Below are 14,186 nucleotides of genomic sequence, written 5' to 3' on the forward strand. Positions count from 1 at the left end.
TAATTTTTTGAATTTTCGAATTCTTTTTTTTTTGTTAGAAATATTACAAGTAAAGTGAAAATATTGTTGAAAATATTTTTAATATTATCAAACTTTATAATCTAGTATATAAAAACTTTAACATTGACAAGAAACATTGATAAAAAAAAATTAATGCCTAGTCATAAATAATGTAATTATTTTTTTTTGTAATATAAAGAAATGATTGAAAGAATGATTGAATAATGATGACCAATAATAACAATTAAAGACATGTATTATATAATACTGTACAGGATTCTTAGATTCAATAGATATCAGTTTCTGTGATAATGTAACATTCAATCAGAAAGTTACATATTCGTGTAAATTAAAACAGTAAATCAATAGACAATATAATAGAATAATATTATAAAAGATAAATCACTTTCATATATTATCATTTTATGACTTAAAAGTTTTTATACAGAAAATTGCTTCTTGTCAAATTAAATTTTTTTTTCTTAAACTTTTTTTTTTGTTTGTAAAAATTTTAAAAGAAATGTTAATGTTAATATTATGAAATAAGCAAAAATATTTTTAAAAATGATTAATTTATCATAATAAATTTTTAAAATTTTTAAAATGAATCGAATAAAGATAGATTACAAAAAGAAAATTGTTAAAATTAAGACAATATGATTTTCAAATTAAAGATTGATGCAAACTATTTGTTAATACTCAATAAAGTATATATATATTTAATTTGATTTATAAAATGTAAATAATATATGAATTTTTTTATGACTTAATTGCATAAAATATTTTAATAATTAAATGTGATTTTTTTTAAATTTGTAAATTATACAATTTAACATTGAAAAATAATAATTAATTAAGTATAAACATTTTTTTTAACAGTAATTTCATCTTCAAATTTGCTGATCAATCAGAAATACTGCTTTAACAGTTATTAAGTTTTATTCTATATTATTATTTTATATATATTATATATTTAAGATACTGACCTTTTACTAATGTATAATATTTTGCAAAAGAAATGTAAATGTATTTTTCAAAAATAAATTTCATACAATCTATATTTAATTTTTTTAATATTCACAATTATCTTCATTTATTATTTAATTCCTTTCGAAAAACCATATTTTTTAAAATAATAATTTTAAGAATATTTATCGCTAAAATTTACAAATCACATTTAATAAAATTCATTTTGTTTTTACGATAAAGATTTTATAATATCTATTTTTAATTGATTACATTAATTATATTAATAAAGGAATAATTTAACATTCGTTTCGATGATTCGTATCTTTCTCTCGAAGTTTCTAATTTGTCGGTAATGTTTTTGAAATTCTGGCATGTTGACAATATTTTGTGTCAGATTTATTCACAAATTTTTTACTGTTTGCAAGAGAAATAATAGATCCATGTCATATTGATTCGAATAAAGTAACATAAAATTAAACGACGAAATGAGAACAATCAATCAGAAATTAGCATTATAACTTATCGTTTCTAATACGAGACATTCAAATTTTCGAAAAATTAAAAGTTCATCAATCAACATCGTCAGAAACATTTAACGTCGAAATTTTTAAGTATCGGTATCTAACTTTAAATATCAATCTTCGCATAGGCGCATCTTTAATGGCAACACTTTAATTACACGTTATTCCGTAATTTCATGCAGATTACGTAGGAGAGGCTGCGCGTGTTCGTTTATTTGTGACCACACAAACATAGCGATAGCGTTGTGCAGGTAGATATTTTGAGAGCTCTTCGTGTCAGCTTTAATTCCTTCCCAGGGATTCCTTCGCGATTGCGGATTGCACTTGCACTCGTGTATTCAACATAAAATAGCTCCGTAGAAATTGCATTCGCAATTTTCGAGCGCTAGTAACTTTGCTGGATAGTTGGTATATTACGGGAATAAAGAATAAGGCGAAATATAGTTTTATAATTTTTCTTTTTTTTTTTTTCCCTAAAAGAAAATATGTAATTGTAAGTACAATCAAAATTTGCGAAATTCTTTCAATATTCATTACGTGGGAAAAAGTAGAAGATTTCAGTGGGAAAAAAAGAATTATGGAAGAAAAATGAAAAGGGGTTAGAACGAAACACATTTACGAGCAAAGTTCCTCGATCCTTTTCCAAGATGCAGCCGAAGGAAAGGTAGTTCTAGGTTCGATCCTGAGCTACCTATCACACGTAAGCTCTATCGGATTTTGTGCACCGGGCATGAAATCCCAAAATGCACGTATCATTTTGGCGCAAAGGTACAACTGCAATCCGGAATCGGATAGGAGTTCTAAAAACTATTATGATTGATGGATCTAACTCACTGTATATAGGGTATTTTACGCAATTGGGGCCAAGCTAGTTTGAAAAGAAAAAGAATGCGTTGCGATAATTTTGGATAAGAAAATATAAAAAAAAAAAATGAATTTTATTTTATAATATTTATAAAAAAAAAACAAAGTGTTACAAAGAAAATAGAAGAATTTGTCTTCATTCATATGATTGAAATTTTTACGTATTTCATGCTATTATCTAACGATTAGGAATCAAAGAATATTATTTTTATCAAATAATATTCTAAATCGACAAACAATATTTTCATTTCTTAAAATATATTTTTTGAAATATATATTTTTTAAAATACAAAACGAAGTTATTCAGATAAATACGATGATAATACGACGAGCGGTGGATATACACGGCCATAAATGCCAATCGATAAATTCGCGAAACGACAGGGAAATGATGAATCGTTCCGTTTTATCATCGTTGTTTTAATTACATTAATTTCGTAATTAGAACACGCGTTTGTAAACTTATCTATGCTACCGATACGAAGAATGAATTTTTTTTCAATCGTCGCTTTCAGCGAAACGAAAGAATTCGCGTGAAATCGATTTTAACGTGAATATCATTTCAATTTCGTCGAGATCTTTCACGCTTTAATTTAAATTTAGAAAAAAAAAAAAAAATTTCTCGAGTATCGAGTATGGAATTCGAATAAGAATTTCGTTCCGATTGAAACGATTGAAACGACGATATTGCGATCGATGATGAAATAAGTTGGTGGAAATAGATTCAGCCTCGGATTAAATTATTATTACACTTAAATAAATAATGAATCCCGATTAATTTCATAGAATGGAAGAGATACAGCTTTTGGGAGGTTCTGTTTCGATTTCAATTTTTTCGATAACAAAGCTATTGAAAGCCTAGGTTTCTAGTTTTCATGGTCGACTCACGTTTCGCGAAAATATACGATTGCCCGGAAATTGTTGGATTTCGGGAGATATCGTTTCGTTTCTTGCCCGTTTTCACGCGATACGGCTCGGGTTGCGTGAAATTAATTTCGATAAGTTGATCTCTAACGCAACATTTCCAGGGATGGAATTTCGAGGAGAGGATTTGTTTACGCCTGCGTTGCGTTTTATCGCGTATGTTACGCCCGGAAACAGTGTAACGTTCATCACTTCTTTTTTTTTTTTTTTTTGCCGTTTTGTATATTTTTTCGAAAATCTACAAAAACTCGTTCAATTTTTAATAAAGGTCTATTTTTTACGATCATCTGGCTCCTGAATTTTTTCGACAGTTTTTATTAAAGCCCGTTCATCTTCGGCTAGGAATGTAACGAATAAAAGTAACGAAGAAGAAAAAGAAAAAACAAAAAAACCAAAAAAAAGGAAAGCCGCGAGGAGGGAGAAAAAAAATAAAGGGAGTAAAAACACATGAAAAAAAGTAACTTCGCGTGTATCGCGTGTAAGCGTTTATGAAAAAGCTTGGTTTACGAGTATGGCTCGGTTTTAATTTCGCTGGAAAGGCAGCTGTTTATTACAATTGCACCGCTGTAAACGCACCGCTCCACGATTCTCCGATTTTATTCGAAGAAAGTAATAAAGGATGGGGGAACGCGCGTTAAAATAATTTTATCATATCACCGAGATCGAACCGTTTTCCCCGAATTTTCGATTTTCCATCATTTTTTTTTTTCCATTTACTTCAACGACAGTGCTCGTCACATATTTACTTATATATTCGAATATTTCCATTCAAATATTTCCATATTTATCGCAAATCCATTTATTTCACTTACTCTTTATCATTTTTTCCATAAACAATTAACGTCGCAAATGGGATATCGAAAATTTCCTTTTATATTTTCAAATCAAAAAATCGAATCCGATATCACGTTCAACCTTCACACCACAGTGGAATGAACGATATTCAGCAACGTATCCTATTGACCTTAGAGTCAAGGATCCGATACAAGGAATGGGACGATACAAGTTGGCTAAAGAAGTGGATACTAAAGTAACCAAAGGATACCATTGAGGGGAGCCACATGAAACAGGCTCTTCCATTTCGTCGAAATTTCTAATAGTAAAAGATAGGATATCAAAATAAAAATCTTGTTCTATCAACTTTTCTTCGATAAAATAAAACTGAATGCAATTTTCGATTTTGCAATCCATTTCGCACGATTTAATTCCCCTTAAAACGGAATAATAAGAGAGACGTAGGTTAATAAAAAGGTTTATGCGTGGTTAAAATCGATGCTTAATGTTCTCTTGAACGGGATAGTTTATTGCATGCGACGATTGCAAAGACTCCCCTTGATTTTCTTTCGCTCTCCCCGTCAGAATTAAATGATGTCGTTAAAAACGGGAATTACCTATTCCTGGCCGCGCGCGAAGTTTTTAATTCCTCGCCTGCCAAGCTGATCGAACAATAAAACCGTAATGAATAATAAACGCGATGTTTTTACCGCTCGTCGCAGCCAAGATTGTCGCGAATTTGTATCGATCGATTTTACGATTACGATTTGTCTTTCCAATAAACCACGTTTTAACGAACGTTCTATCCCCTCCCTTTCACTCAATTACCCCTCTCCCTTTATCGATCACGCCCGTCAATTATATCATTTCAATTCTTACGATCACATTTATTTAACAACCTAACAAAACGATTTTCGTTTCAATCGACACTTCCTTTATGCTGTTGAACAATTTCGACATTCCATCCCTTAAAAATTTTAATATCATATCAGGGGATATTTAAATTGGAGTTTATTTCGAAAACGTGTCATAAAGGGGGAAAAGCAAGCGTCGTATTTGACGCGGAAAAAAAGAAACAAAAAAAAAGAAAAAGCTAAAGAGACTCATTTCTCTTATCCAAATTATCCTCGCGACAATCCAACCTGTTCTCTCTGTTCTGATGACGATTCTCCCTCGACCGAATGTCATCGGTGGATTAATTAAAATCGGGACGGAGGGAGGGAGAGGGATCGAGGCATCAACGCGAGAAGGGAATCCTCGAAGGCGAAACAACCAATGCAAACGCCTCGGGGAGAGTTGCAGAACATTTCGCGCGAACACTCGGCCACAATTGCCGTGCGCTTCACGAAACTTCCCCTCCTGTCCGGAACCTGTTGATGCCACTTCTGCCGATGTTTTTTCCCTCCTCTCCGCCTTCAGTTCCAACCCTCGAGCGAGCATCGTTCGCCTCCTCTCTCAGAGAAATTTTCTCCTCTTTCGTCGCGTTTTCCATTGCGGGTCAAACCTGCAATTTTTCTCCCTTCTCCCCCTTTTTCTCTCCTCTCCTTCTTTCCCTCCCGAAAACGAAATACATAGCAACGGAATCTGCAATTTTATCAGCGAAAGTGGACGCAGATTTCAGAAATTTTTCGTTTCCAAATGTATGTACGACGTGTGTATCGTGTACAACGCGATTAATCCTTCCCTTATTAAATGGCGTAATTAATTAACGGCGCAGCCGCGCGTGCACGCGCGTGCAGCTGATATTAATTAAATTAGTTTCTGTGTTTTCGTAAGATTATACAGGGTGACCAACTCTGGCGTTCGGCCGTGCACGAGTTGCATCGGTTAATTACATCTAACCGGATTACGGGATGGATTGTGCGCATTCTACGAATACCGAGGGGGGGAGGGAGGGAGCCATTGTGCTTCCGCTAACGAACCGGGGCCGCCGAAAAGCTTTTGAAAATTACTCGAATTACTCCGAGACCGGGCCAAATAATTCCCGATAATTAGATGTCGGTTTGTAATAACTCATTCTTAGGGAGAGAGTACTTGGAAGTATTGCCATACCTATCTAGTCAGATTTCGATTCGAATTCGGGGATGGAAGGCGAATGAGTGCACGAATGAATGAAGGCTTAGAGATGAAGGATTAGAGACGTGTTACGTAACACGTAAAAAGAAGATCTTTTCTCTCCCGCGTATAATATAGCTGATCGAGCTCCCATTGTACTTTTATCTCTTCTGGGAGGGGGGGAAAGAACAAGGGAGAAATATGGTTCTATTCTTTTCCTCCCCGAGTAGTTGTTGAGTTGTAACAATTTTGTCTCGTCCTACGAATGCTTAATCGCTTAATCGTTCTTCCTCTCGCTCGGACAAAATCCTTTCCTCCAAGCAACTGCTGCTATTTATCAACGTCCAACGAACTAACCAGATAAATAATTTTTCCAGATTCCTGAGACGATGATTTCCACCCGGTGTTCCGAACTCTCGTTTCAACAGTGTATCTATATATATAATAATCGATTAATCGATTAATCATCACCTTCTCGAGGAAATCGAATCGAAGGTAATTCGTTTGTGCTATTTTTCTTTCTTTTCAGAAATTATAGCGAGAAACGATTAAAAATGAAATTGGGCGAAATTGAGGAATCGAAGACAAACGACAAACGGAAGATCGACAACGGTAAATCGCTTTCTCGACACATTATTCGATCCTCTCCACTCTGCCACTTCGAGGAATAAATCGATAACGATATATCCTCCCCGTTCCAGGTTGTCCTACAACCGTTCGATATTTGTAATTTAAATATATCGGAGCTTTTCTTCTCTCGGGTGATAAATGGCGCTCTCCCTGTCTCTCCTCCTTGCCTAACAGGTAAGTCGTAAAGTTTTTCTGATCATCGGGAAAAAATGGGAGGAGGGGAGGAAGACGCGCGAGGAAATAACGTCTCAACGTGGCCTGTGATGAAACGAACCGGGCCTTCGGGTTGCCACGAAAATGGGGCAATATTTCGAGAGGCACGCGTTGGCCGAGCCAGCAACGCTACGTCGTAATTGGTCTTAATCGGTGAGTCAGACGATTATGTCAGCGTCGAGCTGCTCTTTTTTTTTTCCTTTTTTTTCTATTCTCTCTTTTTCTTTTTTTTTTTTTTTCGTATCGACCAGGTTCTTCTTCCCGACAAGGCCGTGGTTAATTGTCCAGAAAATGATCAGGATGGTTTCTTTGAATTCTTGAGTCTGGACAGCCATGTGTTGTTCCAATCCTCCTCGTTTAAAACGAGGATACATTTTTAATTGTTTTGACAATACTCGTGGAAAAGAGATTTCAAGAGGTAGGTTACATTATATTATTCAATGTTGAATTATCTTGCAATTTAATTGTTAATTACCTTTATTGATTTGTTTAATAGAAAATAACATTTGCATTGGATGTTTAATTTACTATTAATTTCTCCGTATTGGTAATTGTATTTTAATTACAAAAATTAAATTTATTGCTCCGTGTTCCAGCGTGAAATGTTTATCATTGTTCTTATTTTTATATATATATATGTAGAAGAAAAATTACGACAAATTATGATTTGATTGAAAAAAAATATGACAGGTATTCGATATACGATGAATATCGAATGAAACGGGAGAAGAAGAATAGAAAAGAAAAATAAGGAAAGAAAATTTCTATAAGTATTTCAATGAGAATCGTTGTTTTAATCCATCGAATGGCTCTTTATTTTTTATTTTAAAATACGCTTCCAATCGCAATACCGCCCGCGGACTTTCTCTTCGTCGATCGATTGTTCTCGAGTCTTTGTAAATTTAAACAGCTCTAAATTCCATTAGAATATACTCTCCGTTTAACAGCGTATCGAGCGTGTGAATCGATTTTATTTAACAGCCTGTTAATAACAACGATCGAACGATCGGTTTTTATAAAAATGAAAGTTTCGAATTTTCAAAACTTGTCGAGCTCGTCGTTTCGAGTAGATGCAATTAGTAACATTTCAACGGGGAAACGGTCAACAGTTTTCACTTTTAAACCGTACAATTCTCGCTTCTTTTTTTCCTTTTTTTTTTTCTTTCTTTTTCTGAAAGAGTTTACTACACTTTAATCGTAACAATTTGAAGCTGAACTTTCGCTCGAATTTCCCCGTTAAGAGAAATACGAAACCTAGTCTAACCGTTGCAAACGATTCTTTCTTCATTTTCTCTTGATAAGTTCGAAAACCTTCCTCGCCTTCTAGTCGCGCAAAAGAGCAAGGAAAGTAATTACAGATAGGAAATTGCCCGGGGAAAATGAGCTTTTCATTGGCTCCCATGATGGATTGACGTTTAAATCAGAAATAATTATTTGTCGTTTAAATGGTGGAAATAAATTTGCCGCCCGCCCAGTGTAATGCCGCAAAATTATTGTTTCTTGAAAACGTGCCTAGCCTCCTTCGCGAATTAAAGGTAGCCAAGCTTCTTCTTCCATCGATCCGAGTTTTTAACACTTTCTCAAAAGAGTCCCGTCCACCAATCAATTAGATTCGAAGTGGCTTTTCCTCGCCTAAATCCTATAACCGCTCTTTCTTCCCGCGAGCAATTTCTTTTTCGTCGAATCGAAAATTTTTAACGCGTGTATAATTTGCGAAAGAAAGGGAAAAGAAAATTTCTAACGTAAAAAAAAAAAAGAAAGAAAGAAGAAAAAAGAGATTTAAATATTGCGATCAAGGAAATCGTTAATCATCTGCGATTAGAATTGGAATTAAAATGGAAGAAAAAAAAATCGGTCGAATATTATTTAAAATTTCTTGGCGAGAAATTACGGCGCACTTAACCGGCGAACAAGTGTCGCGTACTCGACACCGATTCGTTTTTTTCTCGCGTTACAACGTGACGCATAACTTATCGATAAAAAAAAAACCTGAGACATTCACAAGCTATCGTCGCCGAGGAGAACAATTGCATCGTGTGACCAAACATGTAATTGGTGGTAGGGATTCCTTCGCGCTATAAATGAACAGTATCCAACCCGGTTATTCGTTTGTTTCGCAGCCCTCGGCCGAAGCTCGTATCGATTTCGACCGAACGAAACGTCATCCGGACCGCGATGGATCGCTTCCTGCTTTTCGTCCTGTTGTTCACCGTTTTGCCGTTCACAATGTAACGAAACGCATTCTTACGAACGTTCCTTATCCATTTATCTCGAAAGTTGAGAAGGGAAAAGTGATTGCGTGACGAAAAAATTCCAAATCGAAAGATTGTTATCCGTGTTATTCCTTTTAATAATAGATAAGAATTCGAAAGTTTTTTTTTTATTTTGGTGTTTGAGAAATCACGAAACATTCGCGAAGAGTGATAAAGATGGGAGAAATAAGTATAAAATAGAATGTTTTTGAGAATAATATCCGTAGTTGGAAAATTTTTCATTACAACGAGTAGAATTTAAAAATGGCAATTTGTTAATTTTCGAATCTTTGCAGACAAGAAACAGTGGAGGAGGGAGGGTGCAAATGCGCGGTATTTTCCAGGCAAATATCGAAATCAATCATTGAACGTGCCATTCCCTATAACGTCACGTGCGACAGCGAAGGGGAGGAGAAGTGTCAACAATTGTGCGTTGCTTTGGTCGGTAAATAATCACCGCATGTTTCGAGTAGTAGACTGGCAAACGTCAGAAAGATAGGTGTAATTCTGTGCAGGCCGAGAGCGCCAGGGACCAGGCACCGCAAATGATTTGCAAAAAGCTGAATAACAACGTGGAAAATCTTCAAGTAAGTTTTCTAAAACGATATATATAAATATCCTCGATGAGAAAGATTGATTAAAAAATGAAAATGCGAAATATTTTTTTTTCAGGTCGCCGTATACGCGAAAGTGTGCGAAGCGACCAGCTGGAAATTCACAGGTTTGAAAGCGGCGGATCCAATTTGCTGCCACGAGGGGAAAAGCATAGCTTGTGACGAGCCACTCCCGATGATCGAAAACTAAATGAACTCATTCCCAATTATCCCGTAACCCATTGATTAGTCCATTGTGAAATTTTACATTAACCAACATTTGCAAAACATTTATTACTTTATCGCTGGTTAATGAACCCGCCTGTTGTTTCCAATACCCGTTATAAATGTTTAATCATTATCGATCCGATTATGAAAATAAATACGTAATCCGGTTTAATCTCATCGAGTCGAGAAAAAAAAAAAAATTCAATTTCACCCGGCTCCGAACACTTTCGTCTCTCTCTTACCCAGATCTCGGATTCCAAAGATTTTCCCCGCACCCTTGCCGCGTTTCGTTTCAATATGGGTCGAATGTCAAAGATTCCTCCAGGAACAAACTCGGTTCAAAAGCATTAAATCCCGCAAATCCCTTTCTCTCGCGCCAACCTTAAGGATCTCTCGAAACGATCGATAAACGATAACGCAAACCTATCTTTCGATAGATAGCCGAGTAGAAAAGTATTAGTACGTTTCCACCAGATATCTTCTATTTCGTGGATAGATGTTCCAACAATCCCCTCTCCCCTGAAAATCGAATAGAGAGGTTTGTTATCGCTCTTGTCTCGCTTCGCCCCACCTGAAGAATCCAAACTCTCCTCGTGCCTTGCCATTTCTGGAAGACCATTGTGTGCCCACGCTTTTGTCGTCTTCCCTTCCTCCTCCTTCTCCTCCTCTCGATTTAATGACCGCGCCATTTTCGCCCATAAGTGATTTCCTATTAATTCCACGAATTCTCAATTCGTTCAATTCCTCCGTGAAACAATTCTTCCGAATTTATTTCCTCGGCGAACGAACAACGCGTTTCTTTACTTCCCTTTTTCAATCGCGTCAAAAGAGTTATTACATTGCAGCCAGGAACGTAATACGAGAATCGAGTTGATTTTGCGTTGACATTCCTTCGGGGAGGGGGGTGAAAGGATCGAGAACGACTACTTTTGTAAACATCGCGCGGAGCTTTATACGCTGACTTTGGCTACTAGCAAACGTGGTGGTTCGTCCAAAAATGTGATGATCGATATATATGTTGGAGCGCGTGGAACTGTCGATACGATTGTCAAGCCATTGTATCGAACATGTGCATATTGTCGCAATTTATAGCAACGATTCTTTCTAAATCTAATTTTGGAAAAGCGAAATTATAAACCGCGTTGAATTATAGAGCAACCGTCTCACTCGTTATTCTCGAAACATTGCTCGATATTCTATTAATCGATTGTCAGGTAATTTCCAGTCATCAAACATCCTTAATCATACGATCAGAGATATATATATATATATACAGTACGCACCGGTAAATCCATTCGCGATAATTTGCGTTTCATATCGCGTATATTCCTTCGCATCCTATCCACCGTGTCGTTCTAGCACAATTAAACGAAACGGAAATTAAGGTAACTAACTGTGAGTTTCCGGCCCTATCTTATCGTCCAACCTTCCTGAATATGCGCGTATGAAATGTATTCGTACCGTGCGTTATTTCGGATCGTATTCGATTTAGAGTCATCATTTTTTTTTACAAGGAATATTATTTAAATCGGTGAAAATGATTAAGGAAGAAGAACGAAAAAGGTTTCTTTTTGTATCTTGTCTTTTGTAAAAATGATACGATAAAACTATTACTACTGGTTTTCGAAACCAGTTTTTATTTTTATTTTCGCTAAAAGTCGGCACGAGTTTCATAGGAATTTTCGCCCGAATTTATCCCGTTAAAATACGAAAAGTTTCTCTTCATCGGATAATACGTTCGATAGTGATATATCAACGTGTCGCGGTTATGCATGTTTCCCTTTGAAATGAAATCGTAAAAATTTTGATATACGATTTTGAAAAAAAAAAAAAGAAAGAAATAAACGGAACACGACAAAGAAGACACAAAATACCTTTCGAGGATTTAATGGAGAACCACCGGGGGAAAAAAAATTACGCATGAAAAGATATACATAATAAATCTTTCTGAAAATAAATTTCCATCCAAAAAATATTACTTCCCTATTAATCCTTTTACTTTCTGTTTCAAGCGTGTCACACATATCCAGCCACACTTGGACCATAATTTCATATTATATACCCGCATAAACATCTTCAGACAATGATTGCGAATAATTGACCTTCAACCCTTAACTGCCGCATTGTCCATCGGATCGTTTAACTTATTTATCTCAAGAAAGAAAGAAAAAAAAAAAAACGAGCGTTGCAGAAGAAATTTGTCCTTCTTACAAGATAAATCTGAATCAAAGGGAGGATGAAGCAACGGTAGCTTATAATAATATGCGTGGTGCAATCGAATCTCGAGGGATAATACCGGCACATTTCCGATGAGTGAGCTACATTTGCGTAAATAATTCTACATACGATAGGATCATCGATGCACGTAGGATTACGATGCGCATACAACGTTAGTTTGTTAGCAGGGATATTAGTTTCCAGATGTTTCCGCGCGTGCAAATGAGGACAAAGGGAGCGAAACGATAGAGACTTATGCGGAGGATACGTGTCCCGCCGATCCAATTATCTCGAATCCCTCCGCAAAGCGGAGAAGGAGGAGGAGGAGGAGGATCATCTACTCGATATTTTTATCCGGATATAATTTCTTTCCCCGGCCAAATTAAACATCCTCAAGGTAGCACCGCCAAGGAAGTTATCGCGGACTAGTTTCAAAAACGAGTTTCCAATTTCGATCCAATTTCGCATCCCAAATCGTATCGTCGTTAACTACGAGTAATTTGCCTCTATTAGCTGCGTGTCAGGCTGTGATTAAGGTATATCGATACCTTATCCGCGATAATTAAACCGATAATAATATCTCGAAGAATTTAATTCGGGAGAAATGAAATGTATGCTCGTGTATATTCTCCTAGGTTTACAATTATCGATTTATTTCTCCCTCCCCTCCTCCTCTTTCCTCCTTTTCCGTGAATTCAATTTTGGGCGACGCCTCTCCATTCCGTATTCCCGGATACACACTGTTTGCGTACCTTTCTTCTATCTTCCCCTTCCCCTCTGCCCGTATTTCGATCTCTTTTTCCGTTCGAGAGCATTCATTATGTCCACCTCTGCCAGTGACTTGGAATTAATGGAGCGACGCTGCTTCAAACGATGACGTCGGAGCCAGTCCACGGACAAATTACCTTTCGAGGAAATTTTTCGATCCCTCCCTCCTCCCTTCAAAGCATACGCGAGAAAAAGGGAAAAAAAAAAAAAAAGAAAAGCTTTTCACAAAGATGTTTCGACCGTTCACAATGCAACCTGTCTGTTCATTCGTCGAATTACGCACGCGTCATCAGCTAATTGCTAATCACGATACCGCTAATGCACGTGCTTCACCTTGCCCGTAACTGGGGGGAGGAGGCACCCAACTACACGAGCAGCGCAAACATTACCTTAGAGCCCTTAAACCGGGCTTAATCCTCTGCATGCCTTTCACGCCTCCTTAATGTCGCTTCACCTCGCACGCCACGCTTGTTGCCCCATACGTGGACGCTCTCTCTCCCCTGTGTTCAATTATGACATCCCGTATACGACCGATATAACCGTCTCCCTCCTTCAGAAAGGAGGAGCAAACATATAACGATAAATATTTTCGTTAATATCTTCGATTATACAGGAAGGGGTTGGAGATCGATAAGCGTTGATAAGTGGCAGGCCAATAAATCCCAAGTTTCCAAGTTTTCTTCGACTATCGTATCGAGTCGATGGCTCGTATTACGGTGGAAAAACTTGGAGGAGGAATTCATTCGAACGATCGTCGCGTTGAAAACTTTTCGTTTATGGAAAAAGAAAAAGAAAGAAAAAGTGAACTTGGAAAATATCAATTGCTCGTTAAAATGAACACGCGTGAAATTATTTCTCGCGTAAGAGTTACCTCTTAATACCTGTTTCAACTTTTCAAACGAGTTGACAAGCATTAACAGCGTTCGAAAGCAGGGACGAGTTTCTCGCTTTAACGATCCTCGACCGCGACGAAATATCGTAGAATCACAATATTTTTCCGCCCGTCAACGATGTCGCGTCGCATGTATTCGGTCGGTAATTATCCACGCTCGAACCACTTCTCCTCCTTCTTCTCCCCCTCTCGTTAAGCCACACGCACGCTGTCGCAATACATCCGCGTTCACGTGACGTGCAAACACCAGGTTACTCGCCTTAAGCTCGCACCAGCCTGCTATAAG

The 14,186-nt window shown here is 36.7% G+C and overlaps 1 protein-coding gene across 2 annotated transcripts; it reads left to right on the top strand.

Moving 5' to 3' along the window:
• The first annotated feature begins 2,587 nt into the window (after nucleotides 1-2,587).
• On the top strand, nucleotides 2,588-10,200 carry LOC100577151. Of its 2 annotated transcripts, XR_001704187.2 has the most exons (6): nucleotides 2,588-6,719; nucleotides 6,809-7,103; nucleotides 7,202-7,368; nucleotides 9,499-9,643; nucleotides 9,718-9,789; nucleotides 9,875-10,200. XR_001704187.2 is itself a non-coding variant. In XM_003249883.4 (4 exons), the coding sequence occupies exons 1-4, from the start codon at nucleotides 9,126-9,128 to the stop codon at nucleotides 10,004-10,006; spliced, it is 402 nt and encodes a 133-aa protein (XP_003249931.1). In that variant the 5' UTR covers nucleotides 7,596-9,125; the 3' UTR covers nucleotides 10,007-10,200. The 2 variants fall into 2 exon arrangements, 1 of the variants encoding a protein (XP_003249931.1); XM_003249883.4 differs by lacking the exons at nucleotides 2,588-6,719; nucleotides 6,809-7,103; nucleotides 7,202-7,368 and adding an exon at nucleotides 7,596-9,178.
• The last annotated feature ends 3,986 nt before the right edge of the window (nucleotides 10,201-14,186 follow it).

The sequence above is a fragment of the Apis mellifera genome, linkage group LG9 (assembly GCF_003254395.2).
Source record: "Apis mellifera strain DH4 linkage group LG9, Amel_HAv3.1, whole genome shotgun sequence".
Classification (NCBI taxonomy): domain Eukaryota; kingdom Metazoa; phylum Arthropoda; class Insecta; order Hymenoptera; family Apidae; genus Apis; species Apis mellifera.

Excerpts from the sequence above, each read along its gene's own strand:
- LOC100577151 (XM_003249883.4), top strand. The coding sequence starts at position 9,126 with ATGGATCGCTTCCTGCTTTTCGTCCTGTTGTTCACCGTTTTGCCGTTC. Across the intron at positions 9,179-9,498 it reads ACCGTTTTGCCGTTCACAAT|ACAAGAAACAGTGGAGGAGG; the intron begins GTAACGAAACGC and ends GAATCTTTGCAG. Across the intron at positions 9,644-9,717 it reads AACAATTGTGCGTTGCTTTG|GCCGAGAGCGCCAGGGACCA; the intron begins GTCGGTAAATAA and ends AATTCTGTGCAG.